The 18,124-nt window shown below is 41.4% G+C and overlaps 1 protein-coding gene across 2 annotated transcripts in view; it reads right to left on the bottom strand.

The window, feature by feature from the left end:
- The window catches only part of LOC127643596 (interferon-induced protein 44-like), an 88,503-nt gene extending 73,287 nt beyond the window's left edge, over positions 1 to 15,216 (bottom strand). Inside the window, exons 1-8 of one of the 2 annotated variants that reach the window (XM_052126382.1) lie at positions 13,857 to 15,216; positions 13,104 to 13,201; positions 11,891 to 11,924; positions 11,518 to 11,725; positions 10,747 to 10,890; positions 10,428 to 10,599; positions 10,064 to 10,164; positions 9,202 to 9,769 (exon numbers count right to left, since the gene is read on the bottom strand). In XM_052126382.1, coding sequence (XP_051982342.1) covers positions 9,605 to 9,769; positions 10,064 to 10,164; positions 10,428 to 10,599; positions 10,747 to 10,890; positions 11,518 to 11,725; positions 11,891 to 11,924; positions 13,104 to 13,191 — 912 coding nt within the window. In that variant the 5' untranslated portion in view covers positions 13,192 to 13,201; positions 13,857 to 15,216 and the 3' untranslated portion in view covers positions 9,202 to 9,604. Of the gene's footprint in view, positions 1 to 9,201; positions 9,770 to 10,063; positions 10,165 to 10,427; positions 10,600 to 10,746; positions 10,891 to 11,517; positions 11,726 to 11,890; positions 11,925 to 13,103; positions 13,818 to 13,856 lie in introns of those variants that run through there. The other variant, XM_052126383.1, reaches the window with a different exon arrangement.
- Between the last annotated feature and the right edge of the window lie 2,908 nt (positions 15,217 to 18,124).

Below are 18,124 nucleotides of genomic sequence, written 5' to 3'. Positions count from 1 at the left end.
GCTCCACTGCACGGTACAACTGTCTCGACTCGACTCTGCTCGCTTTTTGGGGGTTTTCCACTATGGATAGTACCTGGTTCCTGGTAATATTTTTAGTACCACCTCGGTCGAGGTTCCAAGCGAGCCGAGCCGATACTAAATGTGACGTCAAAATCCTGCAGATCACTGATTGGTCAGAAAGAATCGTCACTACCAGCGTCACTGGATTTTTGACATCAACACACTAGTTTTAAAATTAGTTACAGCGATTTCATTTGTTCACGCAACTTTCAAATTGTAAAAAGAAAAGGCTGTGCGCAAAACCACACTGTGGTCAATAAACGAGGTGCAGACGTTCCTCTAGCAATAAACAAAATGAAAAAGTGGAGTGGTGGTGGCGTAGTGGCTAAAACACAGGGCTGTTAATCAGAAGGTCACAGGTTAATCGAGTCACAGGTTCTAACCCCACAGCCACCACCATTGTGTCCTTGAGCAAGGCACTTAACTCCAGATTGTTCCGGGGGGATTGTCCCTGTAATAATTGCACTGTAAGTTGCTTTGGATAAAAGCGTCTGCCAAATGCATAAATGTAAATGAAAAAAGTCTTTCAGGAAGTGTCTCAGTTGTTGGCCGCACAGCTGAGATACAGCTACCATCGGCCCTACTAATAAAAAAAAAAATTTAAAGTGACTACAGAACCATTAAGGAAAAGTTGAAGTGGTTTGACCAAATGGACACTATCAAGACTGGCGACGAATGGGAGGGAGAGTGCCCTGGACTCACGAGATGTTGTGTCCTCCCGGCCACGTCGCTGAACCGAGCCACTGTTGGCCGAACCATTGTTGGCTCCTCAGAAAAATCCTGAATGAAACAGATGCATTTCCCTCCCTTTATACCCATATGTCCGGGCAAATTCTGTCTTCCAATTTCTCATTGGCCTTTTCTCATAGATCAGAGATGCAAAAGGCGCTCAAGAGAGACCTCTAGTGTCGCTTCTTCGACACAAAGTCTCGTTCCCTCCATCAGGGAATGGAGTTTACATCCGTAACCTAGAAGTTTCAGAACACTTTTTTCTTAATAGATCACACAACAGCATATTTACCTTTACTATTTAAATAAAATAATTCAAAAAGTTATTAATGCCTTTTGAGGGATTTTGTTTCTGTTCTAAATATGTTTATTTCACTTCTCATCATCTGTGCATTATTGGGAGCAGCGACTGGATTTGTATTATAATGTTTATAAATATAAAGTATATATTTGTAACGAACCCCGCTCCTTCGGTTCACCCTATTCCCTCGAGCTTACATGCTCGTTCTGTTCCCTCAAGTTCCCGCACTCGTTCTGATTCCTCGAGCTCTCATGCTCACTCGCATTCTCCCTCCTCGGGCTCTCATGCCCGCTCCCTAACGCCAGAGTATTAGACACTCCCGCACTCGCCTCAATCAGCACCTCATTGTATACACCTGCACTCGCCTCATCAGCGCACTAGATCATTGTATACACCTGTACTAGTCCCAATCACCTGTCATTCGTTTCACCTGCACCACTCGTTTGTTCCCCTTTAAATACCACGGCACATTCGTCTCACTCTTGTTGGTTATTGTTTAGTTACCCCTTCGCTTTGCCAGCTCTAGTTTTCCCCTAGTACCCCTTTCTATTCTGCTTGTTAGTCTTACTCGCTATTCTGATTCTGATTTCCTGGCTTCGACCTTACGCTCACCCTGACCATTCTCCTTCTGGATTTTCCCTGTTGTACATTTGCCTGCTTTTACATAACAATAAAAGCAGTTTTCTACAACATTGTGACTGTCTCTTCTTGTGCGGGTTACAGAATAACCAACCACACCGAAGACAGACACAATGGAAGCCGGTGAGGATTTCCGCAGCTCACTAGAGCGGATATGCACGGCGCTTTCTGCCCAAGGATCTACTGTTGGCAAACACGACCAAGCGCTCACGGCTCAGGGACAGCAAATACAGGAAATTCTGCAAACGGTACGTACTATTTCCGATCAGTTTTTACCTGTTCCACCTGTGTCTGTCCCTGTGTCCGTTGATGCTCCCACTGTGTTTCCCAGCGCCGCGAGCTTTCAAACCCCCGAGCGGTTTGACGGCTCGTCAGATGCTTGTCAAGGATTCTTGATGCAATGTACTGTGTATATGACATATCACCCTCTGTTGCACACGGACTGTGAAAAGGTGCATTTTTTGATCTCCCTGCTCTCGGGCAAAGCACGGCAATGGGCCACCGCACTGTGGACAGCCAATAGCCCCCTTTTGTTGTCATATACCAAGTTTTGTCACCAGGTTGCCGTGGTTTTTAATCACCCGGCAGCTGGCCGAGATATAGGCAGCCGCCTCATGTTTTTAAAACAAGCGTCACGCACTGCCGCTGCCTATGCACTCGATTTCCGCACCCTTGCCGCGGGTAGCGGGTGGAGCGACCCTGCTTTACTCACTGTGTACCGTCTGGGGTTGAATGACCGGCTCCAAATGGAATTGGCTTGCCGTGGGGAATCGCTGTCACTTGAGGACTACATTCAGCTCTCCATCACTGTGGACAACCTTCTGCGGGACCGTACTTTTCGGAGCCCCTCTGTCATCCACAAGCCTTCTACGGGTCTCAACCCGTCCAAACCCGCGACTCCCGAGCGCTCTTCCCCAGCCGAACCCATGCAACTTGGTCGCGCTCCACTAACCCAGGCAGAGAGGACCAGACGGTTAACACTGAACCTCTGCATGTACTGTGGCACCCCGGGCCACCATATTGGCTCCTGCCCAGCCGGTCCCCGGCGTTCCCTCTCCAGAAGCCAGGTGAGAACATCTGTTTTTCTCAACGTAACCCAAAAACAAGTCTGCCTCCCAGTCATGTTGAGCTTTAACGATGTCTCTTTCTCTACCTCAGCCCTAGTGGATTCCGGGGCAGCAGGACATTTTTTAGACGATGGCTTGGTCCAGAAGTTATCCATCCCACTCAGTCTGGTCGTGCCACCCCTCAGAGTTAACTCTCTGGATGGGGCACCCCTCGGATCGGGCCTCATTTCCTACCGGACCATGCCATTGTCCCTCCAAGTGGGCTTATTTCACACGGAGGTAATCCAGTTTTTTATTGTGCACTCACCCAGAGACCCTGGGGTTTTAGGCCACCCCTGGCTGGCGCTTCATGACCCCCACATTTCCTGGCGCACGGGGGAGCTGTTGCGCTGGACCGACCATTGCCTATCACATTGCATTTCCCTTCCTGTGTCCTCCACCTCCGTAGAGAGCCCCGAAGTGAAAGCCTCTGTCTCCATCCCTCCTGAATACTCTTCCTTCACTGACGTGTTTGAGAAGACCCAGGTCAGTCTTCCCCCCCCACCGTAGTGTGGACTGCGCCATCGAGCTCCTTCCGGGGTCCCCACTCCCAAAGAGCCGAGTCTACCCCTTGACATTACCCGAAACCAAAGCCATGGAGGACTACATTGACGAGGCACTGAAGCTAGGCTTCATCCGACCGTCCACCTCCCCGGTGGCGTCCGGCTTCTTTTTTGTGAGCAAAAAGGACGGCGGGCTTCGCCCCTGCATCGATTATCGGGCCCTAAACAAGGCCACCATGAAGTTCGCCTACCCCCTACCTCTCATCCAGCCATCCCTCGAACAGGTCAGTAAGGCGAAGATATTCACCAAACTCGATCTCAGGAGTGCGTACAACCTGGTGCGTATCCGCAAGGGGGATGAATGGAAGACGGCGTTCATCACCACTAGGGGGCACTACGAATATTTGGTGATGCCGTACGGCCTCGCCAACGCCCCTTCTGTGTTCCAGTCGTTTATGAACGACGTCTTCCGAGACATGCTGGACCTCTTCCTCATCGTCTACATCGACGATCTGTTAATTTACTCTGCCTCCCTCTCTGAACACTCCGTCCACGTCTCGAAGGTGTTACAGAGACTCCGAGAGCATGACCTGTTCGTGAAGGCCGAGAAATGTGCCTTTCACCGCCCCTCCGTCTCCTTCTTGGGTTACGTCCTGTCAGCAGGAACTATGGAGATGGAGACCGATAAAGTTGCCGCAGTCCTATCCTGGCCCGAACCTAGTACGCTCAAAGAGCTCCAACGATTCCTGGGTTTTGCCAATTACTATCGGCGATTCATTAGAGACTTCGGCAAAATCGCCGCACCCCTCACGTCCCTCACACGGGGCAACCCGAAGTTCCTCACCTGGAACACACCTGCCCAGCAAGCCTTCCAGGCCCTTAAGGAGGCCTTCACGACCTCCCCAGTCCTTCAGCAGCCAGACCCCGCTCTCCCGTTCGTGGTAGAGGTAGATGCCTCTGAGGTAGGAGTAGGAGCTGTTCTTTCCCAACCACACGGGACTCCTGCCAAGTTATACCCGTGTGCATTCTACTCTCACAAGCTGTCCTCTCCCGAACAGAACTACGACGTCGGGAATAGAGAGCTGCTGGCCATCAAGTTGGCCCTAGAGGAATGGCACCATTGGCTGGAGGGCTCTAGGTTCCCCTTCGTCGTTTTCACCGACCACAAGAACCTAGAGTACCTCTGCGCAGCCAAGAGACTGAACCCTCGCAAAGCCCGGTGGGCTATGTTCTTCACCCGATTTAATTTCACTGTGACGTTTCGTCCAGGCTCCCAGAACCTCAAGGCAGATGAACTTTCTCGCCTATTCAACCATGGCTCGGAACCCTCTGAGTCAGAAACCATTCTTCCCACATCGTGCGGCGTTGCACCCATTCAGTGGGAACTCACGGAGGCCATCCTGCAGGCTCAAGGCGACGAGCCCGCGCCTCCTCAAACACCCCCCAACAAGGTATACGTACCCACTATCATTCGCCCTCAACTGATGCAGTGGGTACATACTTCACTTTGTTCTGGCCACCCGGGAATTACCCGATCTACCGAGCTGCTCGCTCGGAGATACTGGTGGCCTTCACTCAAAGATGACATTCACGACTTTGTCCTCTCATGTCCGGTCTGTGCCCAGTCCAAGATGCCTCGTCACCTTCCTGCAGGTCTCCTCCAGCCGTTACCAGTACCAGACCGACCGTGGTCCCATATTGCTATGGACTTCATCACGGACTTGCCCCCCTCCGACGGCCGGACCGAGATCCTTGTGGTCATAGACCGTTTTTCCAAAATGTGCCGCCTGATTCCTCTGCCCAACGCGGGTTGCCCAACGCGACACAACTGGCCGACCTGGTGATCACCCACATCTTCCGTTACTTCGGTATTCCCGAGGAGATCACCTCTGACCGGGGTACCCAGTTTACATCTCGCTTCTGGCGAGCTTTCAGCGACAGACTGGGTATCCAACTCAACTTCTCCTCGGGATACCACCCCCAAACCAATGGCCAAACCGAGCGTCTCAATCAAGAGATAGGCAGGTACCTGAGGGCCTACTGCGCCCAAAACCAGGGCAGTTGGCACACCTACCTCCCCTGGGCCGAATACGCCCAGAACAGCCTTGTCAGCGCATCCACACACCTTACCCCCTTCCAATGCGTCCTGGGCTACCAACCACCTCTGTTCCCGTGGGAAGCTGACCCCAGTGACGTTCCGGCGGTAGATGCCTGGGCCCAGAGAAGTGCCCAGGTCTTGAGAGCCACCCACGACCGGATACAACGTTCCGTTCTAACCCAGAAGGCTAAGGCAGACCGCCGATGCCGTCCTGCCCCCCTGTTCCATCCGGGTCAAAGGGTTTGGCTCTCCACCCGTGACATCCGTCTCCGGCTCCCATCAAAAAAGTTAAGTCCCAAATATATCGGCCCTTTTAATATCATGTCACGTATTAACCCTGTCACGTACAAATTACTTTTACCACCCCGATACAAAATCTGTCCTGTGTTCCATGTATCCCTTCTCAAACCAGTTCACTACAGCCCCATGTTTCCACCCACGGCAGCCCAGACACCCCCTCCACCACTCGATGTCGGTGGTCACCCCGCCTATACGGTCCGGGCTCTGCTAGACTCCCGACGTCGGGGAGGCGAGCTGCAGTACCTGGTTGACTGGGAAGGCTACGGACCTGAGGAGCAGTCGTGGGTACGATCGAGGGATGTCCTAGATCCAGCCGTTAAACTGGACTACCATCGCCAGCATCCCGATCGTCCCGCACCACTTCCCAGAGGTCGCGCTCCTCGCAACCAAGCGCGGCCGTCAGGAGCCGTCCGTAGCAGAGGGGGGAGTACTGTAACGAACCCCGCTCCTTCGGTTCACCCTATTCCCTCGAGCTTACATGCTCGTTCTGTTCCCTCGAGTTCCCGCACTCGTTCTGATTCCTCGAGCTCTCATGCTCACTCGCATTCTCCCCCCTCGGGCTCTCATTCCCGCTCCCTATCGCCAGAGTATTAGACACTCCCGCACTCGCCTCAATCAGCACCTCATTGTATACACCTGCACTCGCCTCATCAGCGCACTAGATCATTGTATACACCTGTACTAGTCCCAATCACCTGTCACACTTGTCAAAGCAGTTTTCTACAACATTGTGACTGTCTCTTCTTGTGCGGGTTACAATATTATTATAATAATTACTATCATTCAGAACTATTTGATTTCTCCATTTCTTAGCATTTAATTAACTATTATTTTCATGTAAAATAAATAAAATTATTGGTAAAAGAAATCATTTATGACATATATTTTTATGCAACAATTTTTTTACTTTTTTCAATAAGGAGACAATTTGTACATTTTTGGTAGATTTTAGCATTTTTTCGAAAGAGCCATACCGCAAACGAATAATTTACTATTTTCAAAAACAACGTTTTTCAATAAAATAAAATGTTTATATTGCCCATAGACTACTTAAAAACAAACAAATATGCAAAAATTAATAGGTAACATTTTTCAATATGGAATTGAGTACACGTGTTTGTGCGGGTTTCCATAAAATAAATTTTACAATTGTTCATGAAAAATTTAACTTTGCTTTTGGGCTGAGTGATATGTAAAACATATTTTAATAATAATCGCATTTAAATGATGGTGAAATCCCATTATATGGTCAACCCCCAATGTCGGAGAATATTTTTGCTTTATTGATTTTGCTTTAAAAATTACATACATTTATTGAAACATGGAACATTTAAAAGACTTCTAAATTCAAATTGCACTTTAAATGAAACAAAAAAGCAATTAAAATAACAACGTGATTAAAAAATCTTATATATAACCACCTCCCCAAATCCAAACATTTACCATCTCCAATGACCCCATTTGCCATCAAGCAAGTATCAGTAGGGCAACAGGTTCTCAGATAAATTACATTATTCTTCCAAAAAGTTTTCAGTTGAATGAAACAGAGAAAAACGAGTGATAAATACATGCGCTTGCTCCACGAGACAGGGAAACAACAAACAGAAGATCAAACACGAGCACTAACGGCTTTTCTTTTGACTGATCTTAAAAATATAATAAAGTGTTTTTCTTCAAGCGTGTCTTTTGACTGTAAGCCCGTTTATCGGTCCAATGACGGTCTCCAATAATATTAACAATGCTTTTCATTTATGGAGTCAGATGAAATAACGAGGTAATACATAAGAGAAAATGTATTTCATTTAATATTGTTGTAGATGCCAAGCAAGCCTGCGAGATATGGTATAAAGTTATGGGCAACTTTTGATGCCAACAATAGCTATGCTTGGAAAAGTCTACACAGGAAAACCTCCTGGAGGTGCATAAGACAACTTTTTTTACTTCATGTGCACTAGGAGAAGAACTGCTGAAAAGAAAGCTTAAAATGTTGGGCACAATAAGAAAAAACAAGCCAGAGCTTTGAAAAGAGCTTGTTCAGACTAAAGGAAGGGAGACAACATCGTCCATCTTTGCATTCATTAACACTAATACATTTGTCTCCTACAGCCCCCCAAAAAATTAAAATGTCCTCCTGATGAGCACATTGCACATAGATACATCTTTGAGCACCAGAGATGACAAAAAAACAGACATGGTGTTAGATTACAATAACACAAAAGGAGAGGTAGACAACATGTACAAAGTGGTTGCCACATATAGCTGTCAACGAAGTACCGCTTGTTTGCCCCAGGAAATATTCTTCAATATCCTGGATGTCAGTGCATATAATGCACTTGTGATATGGTGTGCCATGAACAATGTGTGGTGTGGTGGCAAAATGAACCAGAGGAGAATATTCTTGGAGCCACTAGGATATGCCATGCTGAGGCCTCACATTGACAGGAGAGAGCGCCTTCCTAGGTCACTTTTTGCTGCATCCATTGTGAGGGAGATTCAAAGTTGGCCTGAAACAATCACTTCTCCAGCAGCTGTTGGAAAATGTGGACGTTGCCAGGTTTGCTTTTGAAAAAATTATTCAAAGACTACTAAAACATGTCTGAAATGTCACAAGTATTTGTGTACAGCACATGCACAATTATCTGTTCCTCTTGCATCTGAAGTGAGACTATTTTGGTTTTCACCATTAGAATAATACAGTATCAAGAAGAACTCTTTGAATATCAACAGTTCAAGATATAAAGTGGTATTGGCGAAATCTATTACAGAGAGCACATCAGTTATCAGTGTTAGTCTTAGGTAACAGTAATATGTGCCTGTTATTTCTCACTAGCACTAGGGAACAGAGGCTGTGTCTGGCTGCCCTGTTGCCTGGAGGATATTGTAAATTTGCACATTGTCACTCTGCCTAGTGAGTGTGTGGAAAAAAGTACTTGCATTTTTTTTGTCATATATATACATTTTTTTATTTACTTTCTGTAATCAAAAGTAAAGGTTATTTTTAGATTTTTTTTTTTCTGAAACGTGCCCTTGAAATTTGCCTGAAATGTACTTTTGGCTGTCCTGTTGCCCAGACGATGTGTATATACTGTAAATTTGAACATAGTTAGTTTGCCTATTAGTGAGCGTTTAGTAAAAAAAAGCACATTTACTAATTTTTTTTTTTAAAACAACGATATCTGACTGGGGTCATGGCTATTTTGGAAAATAAAATTCTGTGATTTCTTTTTTTTTCCTTCAATCAAAAGTTTATATTTGTTTAATACCATTTATAAAACATATACAGCTATAGTTTTTCATTATTTTGTGTAAATTAAGAAATGATATGATTATTTCTGTATTTAGTTGCTTTTCTGAAATGCACATTCCTACATCAGTAAATGTAAGAGTTAATGATACACTTATTTCTATTCTTTTATCAGTTCAATAAGATCAGGATAAATGGAAAGGAATATTTAAGCAGGAAAAAGGTTTATTTCATAATAATAATTTTCACACTTTAATCATTGGGGTAACAGTGACCCCAAACAACGATGAAGTGAAGCAAATCTCAACAGAACATAAGGGTTAAAGACACTTGAACCCAACAGAACCTTATCAGACAGCATATTCACAGTGCAGTATTGATCATAATAACTTGTACACATTATAACTCTTCTCTATGTGATATAGTGGTGCCAAAGAAGAATTATAGATATATAATATATAGATATAGTATATAGTACTTGGCTTCAGCGTATGATCATAACAGAAATGACAGCAGACTAGATTAAACTCGATATGCAAGACGTGCATTTTGTGAAGCTGATCAAGGCAAAGGTAGTAACAGATTACTTTTTTGATTTCTCGAGTTCAGTCATATGCTGAATTTTCATTGTACATTACGTAATTTATCATTTGCTATTTGTACAATCTGTGTGAGTGCCCTCAGAAGCAGTACATCGATGTCACTGGCTGTATCAATTTCTTCATGGTAGTTCTTCACAGGGAAGATGTGGCTCATCGGGACACCAATAAGGATACTGCACTCCTCCATCTGGAGAACAACAAATACATAATTATTATTTGTAAGGCTCTTTGGTGAAAACATGCAGTGTTGAGTTGACTTTGTGTTCAGACTGTACTAAAAGTAGTAAGTTCTTATCTGCAGGAAATTAAAACAAAGTAGAATAAACAGTTGTGTTTGAAGTGATCTTAGTCACTTGCTATTATGTGTCGCAAACAGTTTCAATAATAATTCAATACCAAGGATTCCAAAAATAACTGAATTTATGACCATAAAGTTCTCTACAGCTAAAAATGACAGAACTGTTTTAAATGTTATAATTACCTTTGTTTTGATCTTCTTGCTAGTGTAGATTTTCCTTACATTTCCTTTGACCAGTGGACATATTTCATCCACCCTTGTCATAATGATCACCTGAGGAATATCTAACAAACATGACCTTTAAATGTAACTGATTATACGACGTGTAATGCAACTCAAGTCATGATGAATGAGCCTTAAATATGGCTGGACTGATGAGAACTTGCAAAATTACATTGCTCAAGATTTGAAGTATTTCTGAGTAGAGATAAGAAAGATTACGTAACTTATAGTTAGTGTAAATTATAGACAATTTTGCCTAAATAGAACATTTTAAAATCTTTACCATAGTGAAGTTTATTCGAAAGATCAGTGCTGTTACACTTACCTAGTTCACTGGCCTTTTTCCTAATATCCACCATCTTTTTAATCACTTCCGGATTTTTTCTTGACACCGAATCAGCTGCCATGATGTAAACCAGGCAGAATGTCTGCTCGTGAACTTCTGGGTCACATCTGAAGCCTTCATCTCCATCAGAAACAGGGTTTGCTGGATTGAACTAAATGAATGAGAAAAAGGTGCAAAACTAAGAGGAATAACAAATCGAGAACTGATACAAAATTCTTCTGATCTGACTGTTTGAATTACATTTGACTTTTGTCTGCCAGTTCAAATATAGAAAAAGTATACAGGAAAATTTCCTCACTTTGTATCCTTCTTTTAAGAGGCCCTTAAGTGCTTTGACAATGTCATCTGGCTGTGCACCAGATTCTCCAGCCTCTAAGCCCATGATGTCATTGAAGACAAAAGGCAGAACAGACTGGCCACTTCTAATGTTAAAGGTTCTGTACTGTAAGACAAATGCAGAAATGTGAATTTAAATTTAAACAAAGCTTAAAACTAAAACTGAAACAAGCATGCATATTTATGTGCTTGACCAATGAAACTACCATTGTAGTAAACTTAAAACTAAAACTGAAACAAGCATGCATATTTATGTGCTTGACCAATGAAACTACCATTGTAGTAAACTTAAAACTAAAACTGAAACAAGCATGCATATTTATGTGCTTGACCAATGAAACTACCATTGTAGTCCGATAACCTTTAATTTACGTTAAAGAGCAAAACCAGTTTTAACCACACACCTGCTATCATAAGAACACACAAGAAATTCCAGAGGCAACCAATAATTGTAATTTCTTTATATACACATCATGTGAAGTAGCTTAGCATGCTGCTTTAGCCTTGTAGCTTGTAGTGAAGCTACTTTCTTTACAGACAGCTTTCAGACAAGATTAGATAATTTTTTCAATAGAGAAGTTGGAAATTTAGCTAGCAACGGTGTTTGAGTATCTTGCCCAGCACAATATATAATTATATTATATAAATATTTACAGTATAATTTGTAAACCAATATAACCATCTTTTACATTTTAATATTAATTCATGTGTGCTCAAATGTTTATATACTTACTATTTTTGTGAAAGATCTTGCAATTGGAGCTGCTGCATTATCAGCAAGAGCCTCAGTGGTGATTCTTTCTTGGAAAGCACTATTGACTGAATTGATGAAGCTGGACTTTCCTGCTCCAACGTCCCCAATTACCAAGATCCGGACATACTTAACATTTGGATTGCTCAGCTGAAACTCCATCAGGGTTTTCTTCAGATGTTCTCTATCTCTGTTCAAAAGGGGTCCTTTCTTACAGCAATATAATGTGCAACAATCTATCCATCCATCCATCCATCCAGTCATTCATCTCTCTCTCTCTCTCTCTCTCTCTCTCTCTCTCTCTCTCTCTCTCTCTCTCTCTCTCTCTAAATATTTCCCCCCCTCCGCCACTTACTCCCAGGGCGTGGTCCTCCATGGTGCAGCATATTCTGTGAGATGAAAAGAGTGTGGTATATTGGCTACTGTATGTATAATAATGTAAACAAAATAAAGGCACATTTTAGTGTGTCAGTCGATTACATTTTTTAATCATGATTTATCACATATTTTTTTTAGTTTATCGCATGAATCGCAGATTTTGAAAGTGCGCATATTTGAGACTATATATACATATTTTCTTGTCAAAGTGCATTTATTTCCATCTTAGGTAAAAAGAAAAGAAAACACATGTAACAATATAACGCTTTACTAATATTTTCCAAACAAAGCATTCCAAAAGAAATTCAGTAAAATAGCACCAATTCAAGCAACATTAAATATTTCCCAAAGTCTAAGTGGGAGGTTGACAAATAGAATGAACTAGTTGCCCCATGGGTTGCATATTAATTGCAATGGGCATTTGCCGGTAGACCGTGACTGTCCGAAACTGCGTTCATGATTCGTGTCAGAGTCTGAGCGTCAATGTCATCACCACAATAACGGCTTATTCTTCATTTTGGTGTTAGTTAAGACTTGATTTGCATCTGTGATAATTATATTGTGCCATCTGGACTTGTTTTGTACATCTCATATCACTATTATCAGTAACATTCTGACATTCTTTTATTTTCAGAGATAACAACCTCTGTGGCTCTATCATAGGAGAGTATTTCGACAGCACCACACACATGTCAATGGGACCGCCGCATTATGCTGTTTATGATAAGCTTGTAGGCTCCATTAGTAGAAGGACTCTTCGCTGTGTCTGTTTGTGAAGGGTGTGTCAGTGTATGACTCCAGAAGCACACATTACAAAGATTTCACACAAGTATTTATGCCGTATTAATGTTAAATGTGTTAATCATGATTAAGGAAAATTTACGCGTTAAACGTTTTAAATGAATCGCATGCTCTAACGTGTTAATTCTGACAGCCCTAACAAACATACAATAGAAAACTAAAGGAATATTCAATTTCTTTAAAGAAGAAGAAAAATATTGAAATAAATATCTTTGACTTCAATGTAACGCATTATTTCAGATATTAATTAATAAAGGAATATATATATATATATATATATATATATATATATATATATATATATATATATATATATATATATATATTTGTCTTTTAATTCATTACTCTAAAATGTTTTAATAATGAAATATATTTTTTTGTAAACTCACCTGGTGGTGGTTTTGGTGGTGATGGTGGTGGTGATGGTGGTGATGGTCGTGATGGTGGTGATAGTGGTTTTGACTCTGCACCTCCCATCTTCTCTTTTCTGAAAAAAAACAGCAAATACAACACTTAACTTGATATGAAATAAGACACACAGTAGAGTGTGCAGATAGTGTATGCAGTGCAGCTCTCATCAGAGCCCTTATTTATAGGCTAAACCCAAGCCTGTACACTTTCATTTTCACTTTCCATTGTACTATTATTACACTCTGTATATACAGGGTTGGGAGGATTACTTTGAAATGTATTCCACTACAGATTACAGAATACATGCTGTAAATGTAATTTGTAACATATTCCTTTCGATTACTCAAGGTCAATAATGTATTCTAAATACTTTGGATTACTTCTTCAGCACTGGTAGATTTTTTCACTTGTTTTGACTATAAAAACTCATACTGCCAGTACAGTAAGACAAAATACACATGTTAAAATGACATTCTCAGAAAAACCTAAATATCTTATGCAGTGTTGTTTCTAAAACAAGATGAATCAAATTGATCTTGTTTTAAGGATTTTTAGATATTTTTACAGGAAAACAATACGAAAATTATTATGTACTGCCGAAAGGGACATTTTCCCTTTTATGTTTATGTTTGTTGAGTGTTTCATTTATTACTGAAAAAAGCTACTTCAGTGAACCCAGGAAAGCACAAAAGAGTCTGTATAATGAGCTGAAGGACAAAATAAAGCCTTACCTGGTACCTTGCTTTCTGACCCCCTCCTTTCTGTGCCTGAACCTTCAAAAGTCTTACAGTCTTACTAGATAAAAAGAAAATATGATCTAACGTGAAAATATATGATCGTGCCTGGTAACGTGCATGTAAAATGGCTAGAAATAGCATTTTAGCTAAGCGTAAAGCTGACAATTTACAATAGTTTTATTTATTTTTCTTCTGCTCCAAACACATCATAAGAAAGTGTTTCACCGCTGTTCATATGCACTTTGGATTGCATCATTTATATGTATACATTTTTCCATCTGAAAGGAATATATTTAATGAAACAAATGACAATAAAATGCTCTTCAGTAATCAAAATACTTTTTGAATGTAACTGTATTCTAATTACCAATTATTTAAATTGTAACTGTAGTGGAATACAGTTACTTATATTTTGTATTTTAAACACATAATCCTGTTACATGTATTCTGTTACTTCCTGACCCTGTGTATATATATATATATATATATACAGTGTTGCCACAGTTACTTTGAAAAAGTAACTTAGTTACTTTACTGGTTACTTGATTTTAAAAGTAACTTAGTTACTTTACAGATTACTTGATTTTAAAAGTAACTAAATTAGATTACAAGTTACTTTATTAGTTATAATCAGCAGCTGCCGACAACACCCCCGCCGCCTCAACATAAAAATGACAACCTGTTTTTAACAGTAACGTCAACAATGTATCTCCTTAGATTTTAAGTTGAACTTAAAAATATTTCCTGAAAAATACATGTTTATAAAAAATAAAATAAAGACAGCTGGCCATCACTTTCATCCTCAGCTGAGAGGATTTCTGACAGATCTAAAAAAGTGACATCATCATCATCATCATCATCTGTGCGGTGGACTCTCCCTCCTCTGTCCATCATCGGACTCTGTGACAGGCTGATATACTTTAAACGCCTTGACAAAGTTGGATCCATTATCAGTCACTGTTGCAACTACTTTGTTGAGTAGTCCATATGAAGAGTGAATGTTTTCAATTTCTGCACCAATAACATCATACGTGTGTCTACCGCAAATTCTCCTACATGCCGATGCAGCCTTGTTGCGCTCTAATGTGGATCTACTGATCCAGTGGAGCGTTACTCCCATATAACTTCTGTTGTTAGCAGTCCAAATATCCGCGGTAGTTGACACAAAGTCAACTATTAATATTTCCATCTTTAGCTGACACAAACTCAAAATAGTGACTGTATGTCCAGCTAGAAAACACGCATCTCTCTCCTCCCTCCATTGTTGTTTACGTAAGTGTCGCTGCGTGATACACATGAACTGTCCTCATGCTGAAAACGTGACTCGTCGCATACGTGACTTCACTCCCCGAGACGCAAGAAGAAAGCAAAAATATATATTTTTACTCAGGAAAATGACAAAAATAGTAACGCACAGTGACTCTCCATTGATCGAACAAACAGATAGTCCCTACCCAAACTCAGACCAATGAAAACAGTTGTAACGTGTCAAGTACTACTGTGGAAACCTTTTAAAATAGTTTGCAGTGATTGGATATTGAATCCTTAAGAACTATGATGGTCCAACCTTGACCTGATGGTCCGCTTCAGCTGGAATCACACATAGAGTCCAGAACTTTGTCATTTTATTCAAATGTTTGGTTACACAAGACTAGGGATCCATCAAATTGCAACAAGAGCAAAAAAATTAAATAACAAAATGCAAGAAAATACTGCACTGAAAGAAAACGAAAGAAAATCTAATGGGACAACTGTCTCAACTCGACTCTGCTTGCTTTTTGGGGGTTTTCCACTATGGATAGTACCTGGTTCCTGATAATATTTTTAGTACCGCCGAGCCGAGCCGATACTAAATGTGACGTCAAAATACTGCAGATCACTGATCATTGGTCAGAAAGAATCGTCACTACCAGCGTCACTGGATTTCCGACACGGGACATCAACCCACTAGTTTTAAACCTCTTACTGGAATAATTTATTTAAAAATTTTAATTGGGAAAAGATTTGGTCCTTACCACAAAAATATTTTTTAACGAATAAAGTAAAAGAAGTATCCTTCAAAATAATAAATAAATTTTACCCTGCTAAATACTTTATGATTAAATATAAAAGTAATATTGACACAAGATGCTCATTTTGCCAAGTTCACACTGAAACTGTTTATCATTTATTTTGGTCCTGTTTCTATACTAAACGACTATGGGAGAATATTGAAACTTTTATTAAAGACAATACTCAGCAAGATATATCAGTAACTTTTAAATACATTATTTTTGGATACTTTGATTCTGATCCCATTAAAAAAAAAAAAATGCTTTGTAACAAATTTAATTTTTTTTATTGTCAAATTTTATATCCATAAATGTAAATTCACCAACAACAAACCAATCTTTATTGTTTTTTTGAAAGAGTTTGAAATGTACCTTAACACCATCTCGTCCTCAGTAAATAAGAAGGCGTTAAAAACATTTTTAATTTGTAATGACCTTAATTCATTTAGGCCTGCTCTAAGTGATGTATAACACTCTTGATTTCTTTTTTTTTTTTTTTTTTTGTTGTTTTTGTTTTTGTATCTTCTATTTTTCATTTATTGTTATTTTCTTCTTTGTTTTAGATGACAGTGTACATATTGTTGTTATATTTGTACAGTTTTATTTACAATTTTGTTACAGAAGTGTATATTATGATTGTTATCTTTGTATTGTTTGTATGCATAAATAAAAAAAAAAAAAATAATTTAAAAAAAGAGAAAAAAACAAAAACAAAAAAAAAACAGTAGTTTTAAAGTTACAGCGATTGCATTTGTTCACGCAACTTTCGAATTGTAAAAAGAAAAGGCTGTGCGCAAAACCACGCTGTGGTCAATAAACGAGGTGCAGACGTTACTCTCGTTAGCGACGAAATGAAAAAGTCTTTCGTGGTAGTTCTTCACTGGGAAGATGTTGTTCATTGGCACCCCCACTTTGTCACTGCACATCTGCATCTAGAGAGGAACAGATTGTCAATCCAGAAAATTGTAAATGGTTGTTCAACTATTAGACACAGTCAGATCAACACAGGCTCTATGCACTTTGCCAATACCCAGATAGCAATGAGTCGGCGGGCCGCTGGCGGTGCTCCGGATGCAGTAGAAGCGGCATAATGGCGTTATCGCAAACACGTTTGACGGCGCACTTCCTAAAGGTACGTACACACTGCCAGCGACTTTATCACTGCAGGTCGCTGGTGGCTGGCGGTGAAGTCGCTAGTGGGTGTTCCCACTACTGGTTGCCTAGTAACGTTTATAAATGACATTCACGGATGCCATTCCATTGCCGTTGACAGCGAATCGCTTTTCTTGCCGCTAACAACAAACATTTTGGAGGGAAAAGCCTAAATATAAATGGAATCAGTACATAAAATGCTTTATATCAAAGATGAGCGAAACGAGGCGTGCTCTTTGCCATAGCGGCGGTTTATCTGCGGCTAAACGCAAGCGCCGGTCTGTCTGGGTCCACAAAACCATTCAATCTCGGAGTCAGCATGGCGAATACCACCGGCTGGTGCAGGAGCTGCGACTGGATGAAGTCCGGTTCCAGCAGTACTTCAGGCTTGACAGGACCCAGTTTGAAGAGCTGCTGCAGAGGGCTGAGAGAGAGAATGATCACGTGAGCTCTCCCGTCTTCTCTCCTATTGGCTGTCGCTTCCGTTAGTCGCTCCAAAGTTGAACTTTTCTCAACTTTGTCGCGTCGCTGGACACGCCCACATCTAGCGCCAACGGTCGCGACAGCTCGTATCGCTGGAAGTCGCTGTGCTCGCATTGAAAATGAATGGTATTGAGTCGCTGTCGCGCGCGATGTCGCTGGCAGTGTGTACGTACCTTAAGGCCTTCGTTCCGCGGCCGGCCCGCTGGCCATCCGCCGGCGTTATATCGAAGGCGGACCTTCCGCGGGGCGTCGGAGGCAAACGCTATTTTCGAGCGATCTGCCGCTGCTTATTGTATATATATATATATATATTTTTGGTTGACACCAAATATTCCTCCCTCTTGCACACAGAAATTGTTTACAGACATGGTGCTCTGCACTGTAGAGTTATCACTTTAGTATGTGTGACCAATGAGTAATGGGAATATCCATTTGATGTTTACCGCATAACTTGACACTCACTACGCACAAGATAATCCTTTACCTAAAATTTCTAAATAATACAATAATAATAAAATAATATAATGGAGTGGTGGTGGTGTAGTGGTCTAAGCACCATAACTGGTAATCTGGTAA

The sequence above is a fragment of the Xyrauchen texanus genome, chromosome 5 (assembly GCF_025860055.1).
Source record: "Xyrauchen texanus isolate HMW12.3.18 chromosome 5, RBS_HiC_50CHRs, whole genome shotgun sequence".
Lineage (NCBI taxonomy): Eukaryota > Metazoa > Chordata > Actinopteri > Cypriniformes > Catostomidae > Xyrauchen > Xyrauchen texanus.
The sequence above is the reverse complement of the archived record's forward strand: the minus strand, read 5'-3'. Positions and strand labels throughout refer to the sequence as shown.